Below are 12,699 nucleotides of genomic sequence, written 5' to 3'. Positions count from 1 at the left end.
AATGTATGAGCTAAACCCAAAAGGATGATTTTTTTTTTTTTAATCCTTTGCAGTCTTGATTTCCACCAATAAATAAGAGATTGAAACACAGCTGTCACTGGTAAGAAGACCATCCGGGAAGTCACTACTGACCTTATTCTGCGTAAAGGAAGATTGGTTTTATAATCTTATGACAGTCTATACCTGCACTTCTTTTTTATTTTTTTCTGGAAATCACTCTGCCAAGTTCTGAGAAGTGACATCTCTAAGATGCAGATGGAGCAAAAGACTGAACCAGAGAATTCTCCCCATGAGAGACAACCAACCACCCATGACGTGATGACAGACCAGTGGATGTGTCCCCGTGTCCTGAAAGAGTTAATACAGTGACATCCTATGAAATGGAATAGGCTAGGAGTCCTGACATAATTTATCATAGAAAACACAGCATCTTTTATTTGGATAGGCCGAGGAGCTCAAAGCACTTTGCAAACAACTCACGAATCCTCTCTGTACTTTATTTATCAATTACTGGATTCCTTACACCTCACCCCACCAGCTCAGGTCAGGGGCAGGGCTGGGGCCAGAACTCTTATATTCTTCGTACCCAGACACAAATGACAGTACAGAGAGACTGGGGGCCCCCAGGGTCACAGGAAAATGAATAAGGTCTTTCTTGGGGAGCTGGACCTCGGACACTGCCTCCGTCATGTGGCTTTTGGGGTGATTTTTTTTACATTTTTTACAAAAGGAAAAGGAATGAAGTATATTTAGATTCATCTAACCAAGTTCAAAACATAACAGCATCCATCTAAAAGAGGCTTAAAACCAAAATTAAGGCAAAGTTTTCCCAAGGCATGAATGCAAATTGTGTCTCCGAAGAAGCTGGGGTTATGCTTTAAATTAAAATTAAAATGCTCTCCTGTTTAAACATGTTCAATATTTAAGTTTTGATTTGTTTGCCTGTTTACGGCTATTTCTGTCACTTTGCCAATAATACGACCCAAAGTTCACGGATGTCAGCAGACAGCAGGGGCAAAAGCATGTGACAAGCCTGGCACCAGCAGAGAGCTAAATGCACAGGCCAGCAATGCCCCCTCCCGGCCCTGCCCAACCGGGAACCCACAGCCCCACACCCCCAGCTCCCAGCACTCACTGACCCTGGGTCCCAAGTCTCTGTGTGTGTGTGTCTCCCAATCCCCTCACTTTAACTTACTTAGATCTCCCTCCTCCCCAATCCTCACAGGCACCCTGACTGCTAGAAGCAGTGACACCAAACTTCCAAAACTCTTATGCCTCTGATGGGTTACGACCCAAATGTGCTTTGCACCGTCCGCTTGTCTAACCCACCCCTTAAAACAGATCACATAAAAGTAACTGGAGAGAAGGGGTATTTCTTGCAGGTCAATAGCTCACATCCAGATTATGACAAACCGTATATCATCGAATCACATCCCTTCTGCCGAGCTCACTGCTGTGCCTGAATGGTAGTGTTCAAGGAAAGCCGGGTTGTGACTTCCCTTCCCTCATTCTCCCCTTTGCTCTCTCAGCCTCTTCCACCAAAAAAAAAAAAAAAAAAGAGAGAGAGAGAGATCCAACACTTGAACTCTCTGGTCAGTAAGAAAAAGTTTTTGCATTTGCCTGCTATGGATGAACTTCTGTGAAGTCACTCCAGCTGCTTCGACCCCACAAGGAATCTGAGCAGAGGCAGCCCTACATTGACTGAAGTTATTTCACTCCAGCTCGGCTCAAGCCCTCATGCCATCAGAATTATTCCCCCGCTGTATACAGCTTCACTGCATAATGCCCATCTCCTATTTATACAAATGCGCGCACACACACACACACACACACAAATGATTCTCTAATGTTGTAAAGAAGAGAGGAGTACCAGTCCCATGATATAATTGCTGTATTACAAAGAAGTGGCAGGCAAGAATAATAAGATAAGGTGTCAAAAGTGAAATACAGTAGTAGACTTAAAAAAAAAAAAACCTACAGTTCTGTGATGGGGGTGTTAATTGAACACAGAGAAAAAAAGAAAAGAGAGAGAACAAAAGAGTGTTAAGGAAGCAAAAAATAATAATAATAATTTTTTTAACCTCCTTCAGTGATTTGATTTAACTTCAGCGCAGATAATTCACAGAGGAAAATCGGCTGAAAATGCCATAGATAGCTATTATGTTCTAAAATTAAAAACTATTCACAACAATTACAGCTATTCATTGCTATCTATAAATATTCTCCTTAGTAAATGGCACCCAATATTTTTTTGCGTGTTTTCCTCATTTTTAAACCTGCATGATTTTTGACACAAAAGTAAAAAAAAAAAAAAAGTAAAAGAAACACTGGAAAATATAAGTAAGGTCTTTTTTAAGAAATGCAGTGTGTCTACCTTTTTTTTCCCTCCTCCTCTTCCATATCCCATCAACCCCACAACCACCACATATACACGTATGGAAAACTCAGCCTATTGCTAATATGTCAGAAGACAAGGAATGGTTCCTCAAAAAAAAAAAAAAAAAAAAACAAGAGAATATGAGATATTGAGGCCCAAAACTCTGTATTAAATCCCTCTGTTCCCAAAAGGAGAGAGCAGATAAAAGCCACTTGTGAAACACACATTGCTATGGGTCTGGACAAGGTTTTCCTTGCTGTTGTTTGAGATTTGCCACCGAGCATTTTGCAGGCATTCTTTTTTCCGAGCATTTATTTTTAAAAAGCAAAAGGGTATCAAAATAAAAACTCACCCACACTCTGAAGCAAGAAGACACATGGTGAGGTGTTTTTTTTTTTTTTTTTAATATCCTCACAGTAATTTCTGACTTAAATACCCATCAATCAACTGTAATTTAGACGCTGCTGCCTACTTTGGGTGTTGTGCGCATGTGTTTCTTTCAAGTTCCAAAAGGTTGGTGAGACCATCTCTGCTAGCATTCCTACTTGTTTCTGAGCTCTCCAACTGAAATCATGAACAGAAACCGAAAAAGTAAAAACAGAAAATAGAGGCCACCGCCATGCACCTCTCAGAGTCCCGTCCTCCCTATAGAAAGACCCAGGTGAGCCAAACCTGTGAACTTGGTGTGAGAATACCAACCAGCAAACAAGCCCACCCTACATCAAGTAACGTCTACAGGGCTTGAGATGGGAGCCCAAAAATACTCATCCAAAGCAAAAATACTCATTGAAGGCGAAAATACTCATTCAAGGCAAGGGCCCTTGGAAGTAACAATAGGAGAAGTCCCATAACAATGAAGGAATGCGTAGGACCTGACCATCCTACAGATCTGGTTACCAGCTCTGCATCAAGGGAAGGGGGTAAAAAAAAAAAGCTAAAAGTGCAACTTTACACTTTCTGTGTCTCAGACACATCGACCGCAAGGACTATAAGCTGGCAGGGAGACGGGAGTTGGGCAGATCCTAAGGAAGGGAGTCATCAGGCTTTAGAATCAAAGGCCTCTTTTCCACACACCGGTTGTCTGTCTCCCACCTTCAACACAGAACACTCAACACTCCAGGACACATTTCTTCCTTCCCCTCACTCCTTCTAACATCCAAGCATAAGAATAACAAGGAGGAAGGCAACCTTTTTTTCTTGTCTTTTTTTTTTTTCAACTTCACCCGTGGGTGCCCTCTCGATCCCAAGGCCTAGGTGCGTATGTGTGCGCGTGTGGACATGTTATTTCCCCTTACACAGGGGCAGTGATCCTTGCCGTCTTCCATTTCCAGGACTTGATCAACTATGTTTTATATCTGTGATTCTAAAGATAGCACACAGAACCTTAACTTAGATTTTTTTTTTACCTCTCTAGACATTAATTCATTAAGTGACAGAAAATTCTTAAAAAAGCAAAATACCAATCCAATGATAAATGACGCCTTTCCAGTGTTATTTTGACCAATACCACTGCTTCCTATCACCGTAGTTTAGCCAATATGAATAAGAAACAAACTCTTTAACACCAGAACCGGATCTCTATTCACACCCACCCACTTTGATCTACTGCCTTAGTAGGTTTTAATTAGAAGCCTAGAATTAAACACTTTGGCCACAATATATACATTCAAGTGCCCTGATGGGCTTCCTTTCAATAAATATCTGATAAAGTGTCTTCAAAAATAGAGTCGCCTTAGCCTGGATTATCAAATATGCCTTTATGTCTTGATTTCTACATTTCATTAATCAAGAGAGGCAAGAACGCATACCAGATTAGAGACAAATTTCAACAAACCAAATACTCAAAAGTACATAAGCATCAGAGATCAAAAAAGAAAATGAGAAGGAAGAAAAAAAAAGGAGAGAAGAAACAAATAGCCATGCACTGAGGTTTCCTGCTCCGGTTAATAGGGAAAAAAAAAAAAAAAACAAGCAAACTAAAAAGTGTGACAAACCGGAAAAGCTCTTTGATATTTCTATGTACAATTCATAAATCTCTTAAAAGGTGTTTCACAGCTAAAATAATGTAATTAACAGCTTTGCAGTCAGGTTAGGCTCTGGCAAGGCAACCTGGAAGTCTGGAAGGTCTGAACATCACTGCTCAGGTGCTTTGTCTAGAATGTTATGCACAACACAAATAACATCCAACAAAGGAGCTGCTTACTAATTTCCCATAGATTTCAAGACCCCAGTAATTACATGTTCCATCAGTGGTCACATCTTGAAACTATTTATTTTTTAAAAGAGAAACACCGAGAGCTTTCAGAAAGAAAGCCACCCTGGGTGCCCTCCCCCCCCCCTTTTTTTTATGTGTAACTATCAATGTATATCAACCGGGCATGCAATCATATTTATTGTCACTTTCATTCATGTCATGCCCTTGCTTATATGGTTTAGATATGAATTATTGACTGTTACACTCCTTGTTGTAAAAAATAAATAAATAAATAGGATGGCAGGTACTTTGCACTGCTCTGAAGCGAGCGAGCAAGCCAGAGGCCAGCAGAAGCTCCCGCTTTATATAACCACCCCTCGTTCCTCATCTTTATGCCCTAGTTTCAGATTGCCTTCTCAACTCTTTCTTTTCACAAGGGCGAGATGCACCCACTTTGGAAAATTAAGGCTTAAAATAAACAAACAAGAGGATGTTGCTAAATGTCCTTCCCAGAGCATCTGTTGTTTAAGAACACCTCTGATTGATGATTGCTATTTTTTAATTGTTGCTTTAAAATTTAAATGCCCTCCTGGGATGTGTTATAAGTGTGTTAGTCCATGATATGAGGTCTAGAAAGTAGAAAAACAACAGAATGAGTGATCTCATGGCATTATAGTCCCCTAAACCCAACGCTTCCCCCTGCTATAAAATCACAGGGCACTTCAAATACCGGCAACCTGAGGTTGTATGGCGCTTTCCACAAAGGTATTTGACAACACTGCTAAGAACCTCTAGCCTGCTGCTTGGTACAATTACAAGAAGAAAAAAAAAAAAGGAAAGGAAACTTTAAACAGTTTAGCCCCCATGCCCAACTCCAAAAAAACGAGCGTTTTAAATATGGGCCAAAAATATTTTCCTCCAGGACACAGACTTTTACTTTCATATTTTTCCCCCAAAGGCACATCATTCTATAAATTTCCCTTCAGAACCTCTATCTTAGCCCCAATTTCAAAGAGGCTCGTAACAGAGTTAAGGAAAATAAACCAGTAATGCTGGATAATAACTGTCAAAGAAACTTGGTGCTTTTTCCAGGAAGCAGGGCTACTAGGACTTCCTATTGGAATCTGCGATCAATCTTGAGAGCACTTTTATTCTGAAATTTTAATATTTAAATAATGGGTTTGTCATTGCTGGTTAAGTGAGTCATTTGGCCAAAGAAAATGCTTAAATGTTGGAATCTCATTCCTACCTGTTTTTTCTTTGATTTCACACAACACATTGAACAAGGCAGGCTTCATTCTGTGGCAGTTTAAAGCATGTTTTCTGCAAGAAAGAAACAACAACATAATAGCTTAGGTGGACTTTCAAGATCAAACTGCTGATAATGCACAGGGGGAAAAAATCTGAACATTTAGCCAAAATTATATCCCAAGCATAACTCTGTGGCATGCTTCAATTGTTTTATGACTTAATATACAGAGTCCCGCCATAGAAAAAGAAATAATGTTAATTAGCAGGGAGAGAGTAGGGATTTAACTACAGAACAGAACTAACCTAAATTATGCCCATTTAGGCAGAGTTAGGTTTTTGCTTGGGCTTTTTTTTTTTTTTCAAGTAGTTCAATCAAAGTGGAATTCTTAAACCAATAATTCTATCCAGGGCAATGAATACGGCAAAGCCAAATGCATGGGGTAACAGTTTTCTATAATCTATGCATCCACCACAGCCTAGGAGCTGTCTGCCTCTTCGTCTATGTGTGTGTTTTCAAATTTAATTCATCCATGTGTTCGAATTCATTCCGCAGATGCCCCTGTATTCTCATAAACACAAGATGCTTGAAAGGTCTTCTGAGTAGAACTGTCAATTTATAAAATTTCAGTCCCCAAGTTAAAGAATATGGAAATGCATTGCCAGGGGGCAAACATACCCATATGGGGAATAAATTCATTTCTCCGTGTTCACATTATGCCTCTTGTGCACACACCGCTTATTTGCAGGTGTTGAAATTCAATTATTTACAATTAGGACCTTGCACCCATTGGGGAAAAAAATAAATACAATTCTGCCTTTTAGATTAGTGATTTACCTGGTTCCTGCATGTGTTTGTATTCAGAGTGCACTTGAGGAACACAACAATACCTTTCCCTTGATTTTACTATGGAAGCACTTAGCAGGAGGATATTGTTTTGGAAACAAAATCCTGATCATATCAGCTATCAGTTAAGGGAATTCTGTTTACAAACTGAAATTAATGTGTAAAGACAAATGGAAACCCCTGGCACTCCAGACACATGTAATTCTTTTTTAATTCTTGTGAAAGTTAAAAAATAGAGAGAGAGACACATTCTCCTTAAGAATAGTAACCAGAAGCATGCTCCATACACTGTACAGCAGAGGGGTAATAAGCTCAAAATTCAAGAGTATCAAAATAAACACATGCATGGTGTCTAAAACACTAATGGTTTACTTTGTAAATAATAAATGTACATGAGAAAGGTATGGGTAAGGAAAGGAAAAACAGATCTAGTATTTGCTAAGTAGAGTTACATTGTTTAACCAAAAAGCAAGCTTAGTGGTGATTGAGTTCTCATGTGGGGTGAGAAAAAAAAAAAAAAAGGTGGAAAATACTTCACTGTATCAAAGACCCCTTCTGGGGCCTTTTTAAATAGTTTTCATTTAAGTGTATTCTTACGCACAGGCCCAAATGGAAAAACAAATAAACAAAAGCAACAACAACAAAAAGCCCCACACGGCTTTACAGAAATACTGCATTTCCACAGCACATCAATGGGGTTATGGAGAGAGAAGAGCTTTCCCTCTCCCAAAATTGGGAGCCTAGATCGCTCGCAGCATCTAGGCCACTGTATGGGGGGACCCGCCAAGCCACGGCTGTCCTCAGTTGTACAAAAAGGGGTAGGACCAAACATGAGAAAAGTGGTGAGTCTCCAGCCTTCCCGGCCCCTTCCACTTCACAAACTTGTTATTAAACCTGTTTATTGGTATGTCTGAGTTTATTTTCCTGGAACAATGTAATGGAGAAATCTGTTCCAATTCAAAAAGAGCCTGCCAGTGGGAAATCTTCCACTTTACTACAATTATTAGCTTCTCTTCAGATAATACAATTCAAAAAGAGCACCGATTCATTTCCGAAAACTTTCCCCCATTTAAAAAAAAAAATTAAGAATAGTTCCAGTCTTCAGAGATTTCTAAGTTTTCGAGCACACATAAGCCTCAGTACTTTTGAGTTTACATGTTGCATGTGCTTGCTGCTAAAATAAGGGTGTAATTCATAACATCCATGCTTTTAACTGCTTCTCATTTTCTCAACTCAAATTCCTTATTTCCGTAGGACAAAATCACCTATAAATGAGGTCTTTTTCACATAACTAAGTCATCTGGGGTATAGGAATAGTGTACATATTTTCTTTTTTAGAAAAACAACTACTTCTGAGATTTAACAAAGCAGGGTAATTAACTGTAAAGACATATGTGATCATTAGATTTTTTAAATTCTTCCTTTCGAGATCGGCCTTGGGCAAGCTGTTAGTGGGTTGCCATTGACTCTACGTTTTATTTTGAAAGAGAATTTCCTGTAAAATCCTGGAGTGGAGAACCTCTACCTGGCAGAGGGTTAAGTTGAGAAGCTACACAGCTTCTTTATTATGTTTCCTTAATAAAGATCTTCCTGTCCTATGGCACTGAAATACATGCAATTCACACATGCCTTCATTTCTATTTATTTGCATTCTAAGTGGTCCTGAAAGAAGCATGGAGAGAGAAAAAAAAAAAAGCATGCTTGATTTTTGTGCCACCCCCCCCCACCCCTTTTTAAAGGACCATACATTCGGTGCCACTGGAAGGCTGGTAAACTGACTTAAATGAACAGACAATAAAGTTAAACTGAATATCTGAGTCGCCCAGAACTAACAAATATGCCTAAAAGCAAAATTATGTTTTCCTTCTTCCCATTAGCTTCTTTTGAAACAGAATCAAATGAATGCAAAATATCTTTTGGAGAGCTGACAAGTACTGACAAAGAATTAATCTGCTTTTTGTTGTGGTTGTTGTTGTTGTTGTTTTTCCAAAGGGGGCAGAAGGGGGATAAAAGATAAAAATCCATTTTGGAGGGGTGCATCAAGAGAGAAAAGCAAAAGTCTCTGAATGAGGTAAGGAGTCACTAAATTTGCAAATTAAAGTGTTATTGGGACATTGCATTTTGTAATGCTGCGGAGTCCCCCAGCAAGAAGGCAGGGAATGGGGTTCAAAACTTGACAATTGTGCTCTCTCTGATACTTTTTTTAAAAGCAGTAAAAAGTGCCGAGGGCCGCTTCTGGATCGGCTGGCAGTATTTTCGGCGTGCCTGAGTGTTTGTGTGCACATAGAGGAATATCTCTGTATTCTCACACACACACACACACACGCAGCCACATCTCGGCATGGGCGATTACACTTTCGATAACAACGCTCCTTGCAATTTTACTCCTCCGCCATGGAGTTGAGCTCATCAGAATGGGAAAAGAAATAACATTTAAAAAGAAAGCGCTGTGCTGATTCGGTTCCCATTGTTTCCCCCCGCGAGAGGGAGAAAAACAAAAAACCCCAAGAAAGGAAAAGAAAAGCCTCCATCTCACCTGGCCTGCGCCTCATCCAAACTCTGGTCTGTGATGGTCATAATTTGCTGTAAAATGTCTCCAATGTCCTGCTTCCTCCCGCCCTCCCCCTCGGTCCCTCCGGCCCCATCCTGCAAGTGCTGGGACAGGCCGGGGTGTCCGGCCATCCCGACCCCAGCATGGGAATGCATCAGCCTGGGCTGCTCGTCCATCTCCAAAGGCAACGGCAGCCCCCGGCTCTTCCTCTTCTGCTCCTCGGCTCGGCTCCTGGGCAGCACCAAGGCTTTTTATCCTTCAAGCTGGCTTCAGATCCTTTTCAGGATAAACAGGGAAGGGGGAAAAAAAAAAAAAAAAAAAAAGAAGACCAAAAGAAGAAGAAAAAAAAAAATCCCTTTGCCTCTTTTAGAGGCTGGTGGGAGGATGGGGAGTGGGGAGGGGGAGGGGGGCGTGAAGGGGTTGCGGGGTGAGGGTGGGAATAAGGGCTGGTGGGGAAGGGTGTTGACTCCGAAAAGCAAGAAAAATAAACCACCTTCCCACTTGACGAAAAGAAATCAGAGCTGGCTTTTGGTTGTTTTTTTTTTTTTTTTTTTCTCAGTCCGGTCTCCTTTGCGAGGCAGAAATGGGCTCCCGGCGCTTAAATCTGTGGCTTAATCCTTTTGCAAATATGCATTGATCGGGAGAAAGGAGAGGAAGGCAGGGGGATTGCAATGCAAACTTTCCCCCCCACCCCCCGCTGCCCCCCACCCCCACTCCGGGCCAGAGTGATCTCAAAGGGGGTGGGCTGTTGCAAAAGCCAGATCTCCCCCGGCCGCGGCGGCAGGCAGAGCTCAGGCTCTCTCCTCCTCCGTGGCTCTGCAAACTCCGGCAGCCCCGCCAGCCTCCTGCTTTTGTTTAGCTCAGGCTCAGGACTCCAGAAACACATACAGAAAAACCACAGCCTGCGAGGAGGAGGAGGAGGAGGAGGAGGAGGAGGAGGAGGAGGGGGGAGGAGGAGGAGGAGGAGGGGGAGGAGGAGGACGAGAAGGAGGAGGAGGACGAGAAGGAGGAGAGGGGAGGGGGCGGGGAAGCCGGGGGGCGGGGGGCCCAAGGAGGGAGGAGGGCGCGCGGGCCCCGCCCCCCTGCTCTGATTGGCCGCCGCCGCCAAGACGGCCCCGCCCCCCGCCGCGCGCCTCTCGGCGCCGCCTCCGCGGCCTCCTTCGGCCCCGCCCCTCCCGGCGCCCTGTCAATCAGAGCTCGGAGGTGGGCGGGGAAGGAGGCCGGGCCAGCGCCGAGCGCCCGGTTCTTAAAGGTGCCGCGCAACCCGAGCGCCGGCTGCCTTCTGCGCCCAGGTCTTGTCGCCTGCCTCGCCTGGCTGCCGCCCTGCAGAAGACGAATGTGGCTGCACTTCAGTGCAAACGTAGGATATTTTCCAGGAGAGAACACAGCCGCTGTGAGTCAGCCCCCCACCCCGCCACCCCCAGCAGCACCAGCAGCACCAGCAGCACCAGCAGCAGCACCAGCAGCACCCACCCACCTCTGTGTTCTCTTGCTTGCGACGTTGCATTTGGAAAACTGGAACCCTGGAAATCCTTAGACCTCAGGGAAACCGTCGAGAGCAAAAGTTTGTCAGCACGAAGTACTTAGGAAGCACAGTCGAGCTGCTAACACAACCAACCCTGATCTCTTAAGAAAGGACAGATGCAATAATAGATTTTTTTTTTTTTTTTGGAATCACAGTAGAGTTAAAAGTCAGACCGAACTGTGACATTTGTGGTGCATGAACACTCAATTGTGAACTATGAAACAAAATAATGTTGGAGGGGAGGGGGAAAGATTGATAAATAAGTCCACCAATTGAATCTAATTCAACAGATCTCTCCCTTCCCCCTGGGGGAAATTAGTTATTTGGCTTAAATACTTAATAAAGAAATGCATTATCACAGTCTGGTTCTAGTTTTTAATATAGTCTAATAAGCATTATTAACTGGAATAAGAAGCGAACTGACATTTATTGAATGCCTACTATGCACCGAGTAATTTGCATGAAGTCATTTTATTTAATCCTCGAGACACCTCTGAGTTATGGATTATGATTTCCACTTTACAGAGAGGGAACGCAGAAAGGTTAAAAAACTGGTCCAAGGTCCCACGGTTTTTAAGTGTCAAAGCTGGAATTTAAACCTAAGTGTGGCTGTCTCCAGAAACCTGGTGTTTCAACTGTGCAACCTGCCTGGGTCTAACGGAAATCTGTGAATCGTGTAAAAAATTAGCTATGTGCACATTGCCCATGTTGTTTCCAAAGAGGCTTAAAGTGCTTTAAAAGACACACACACACACACACACACACACACGTTCGAACAAGATGACTCAAATTGAAAATGGGTAGGAAAGAATGAGAAAAGATTTAAGTAGAACTGAGGGGAAAAAAAAAAAACCCAATAAACTCCCAGCTGAAGTCCAATACTGTAGCTCCAGGTAGATCACAAATTTGCCCCCAGTCTTTTCATCAGGCAAGGTGAGAGGAGATATCTGGCTGGCTACACAGTCAAATGGCCAAAAGATAAAAGGACAGGGGAAGTACTTAGGAAAAGCCCAGAAAATGTTAACATAAACTATTCTAATGTGTAGCCAGCCCTCTCCTGGGATGGCAACATAGCCAAACCTCGGTGTACCCAATCTGCAAAATGGAAGGCATCCTTGCCAGGTGCTCTAAGATCCTCAAATAAAATGCTATTCTTGGGATACCTGGGTAGCTCAGTGGTTGAGTGTCTGCCTTTGGCTCAGGGCTTGATCCCAGGTCTGGGATCAAGTCTCACATCAGGCTTCCTGCATGGAGCCTGCTCCTCCCTCTGCCTGTGTCTCTGCCTCCCTCTCTCTCTCTCTGTCTCTCATGAACAAATAAAATCTTTTTTAAAAATTAATAAATAAAATAAAATAAAATGTTATTTTTCATCACTCCAACCTCTTTCCCAGTCATTATCAAAAACAAGTTTGGCAACATAAGGAACTCTTATGAAAGGATTTCAAAGCAGTTCTTAACAAGCTACTTGGCACTTATTGGCATGAGGGCATGCAGTAGGGCGTATTAATTGTAATGATGATGCCATTACTTAGTAACAACTGTTTTATTCATAGACATACCCTGACTTGTAAACTGGTTTTTTAAATCAACACTAATCAAAAGTTGAGCACGAAATGATATCCTCAAATTGTATGTCAATCACAGTATCGCTTACAATAATAAAATTATCACATCTTCAAGCATGAAGTCAGCCCAGATCCTATAGGAAACCAGGATGTGAGCAAGTAATTTTAACAGAAAATCTGATAAAAGTTCACCAGGCAAGCTATTGGAAAAGGTACATACCATCGATACCAGAAGGTCATTGTCACCTATAAACATTCTTTTTGGGGTGATGACACTGTTCTAAAATTCCATAGGGGTGATGGTAGCTCCATTTTGTGACTATACTAAAAACCAGATTTTTTTTGGTACGTACACAGAATTGTACACTTTATAAATGTGCATTTTATGGCAC

The 12,699-nt window shown here is 42.2% G+C and overlaps 1 protein-coding gene across 2 annotated transcripts in view; it reads right to left on the bottom strand.

Moving 5' to 3' along the window:
• PBX1 (PBX homeobox 1) overlaps positions 1-10,175 on the bottom strand; it is a 291,605-nt gene extending 281,430 nt beyond the window's left edge. The window contains exons 1-3 of one of the 2 annotated variants that reach the window (XM_041774090.1): positions 9,711-10,175; positions 9,203-9,493; positions 5,821-5,894 (exon numbers count right to left, since the gene is read on the bottom strand). In XM_041774090.1, the coding sequence (XP_041630024.1) occupies positions 5,821-5,894; positions 9,203-9,393 (265 nt within the window). In that variant the 5' untranslated portion in view covers positions 9,394-9,493; positions 9,711-10,175. The remainder of the gene's footprint in view (positions 1-5,820; positions 5,895-9,202; positions 9,494-9,710) is intronic. The other variant, XM_041774092.1, reaches the window with a different exon arrangement.
• Between the last annotated feature and the right edge of the window lie 2,524 nt (positions 10,176-12,699).

This window comes from Vulpes lagopus, chromosome 11, assembly GCF_018345385.1.
Source record: "Vulpes lagopus strain Blue_001 chromosome 11, ASM1834538v1, whole genome shotgun sequence".
NCBI classification, from domain to species: Eukaryota; Metazoa; Chordata; class Mammalia; order Carnivora; family Canidae; genus Vulpes; species Vulpes lagopus.
This window is presented reverse-complemented; position numbering and strand designations above follow the sequence as displayed.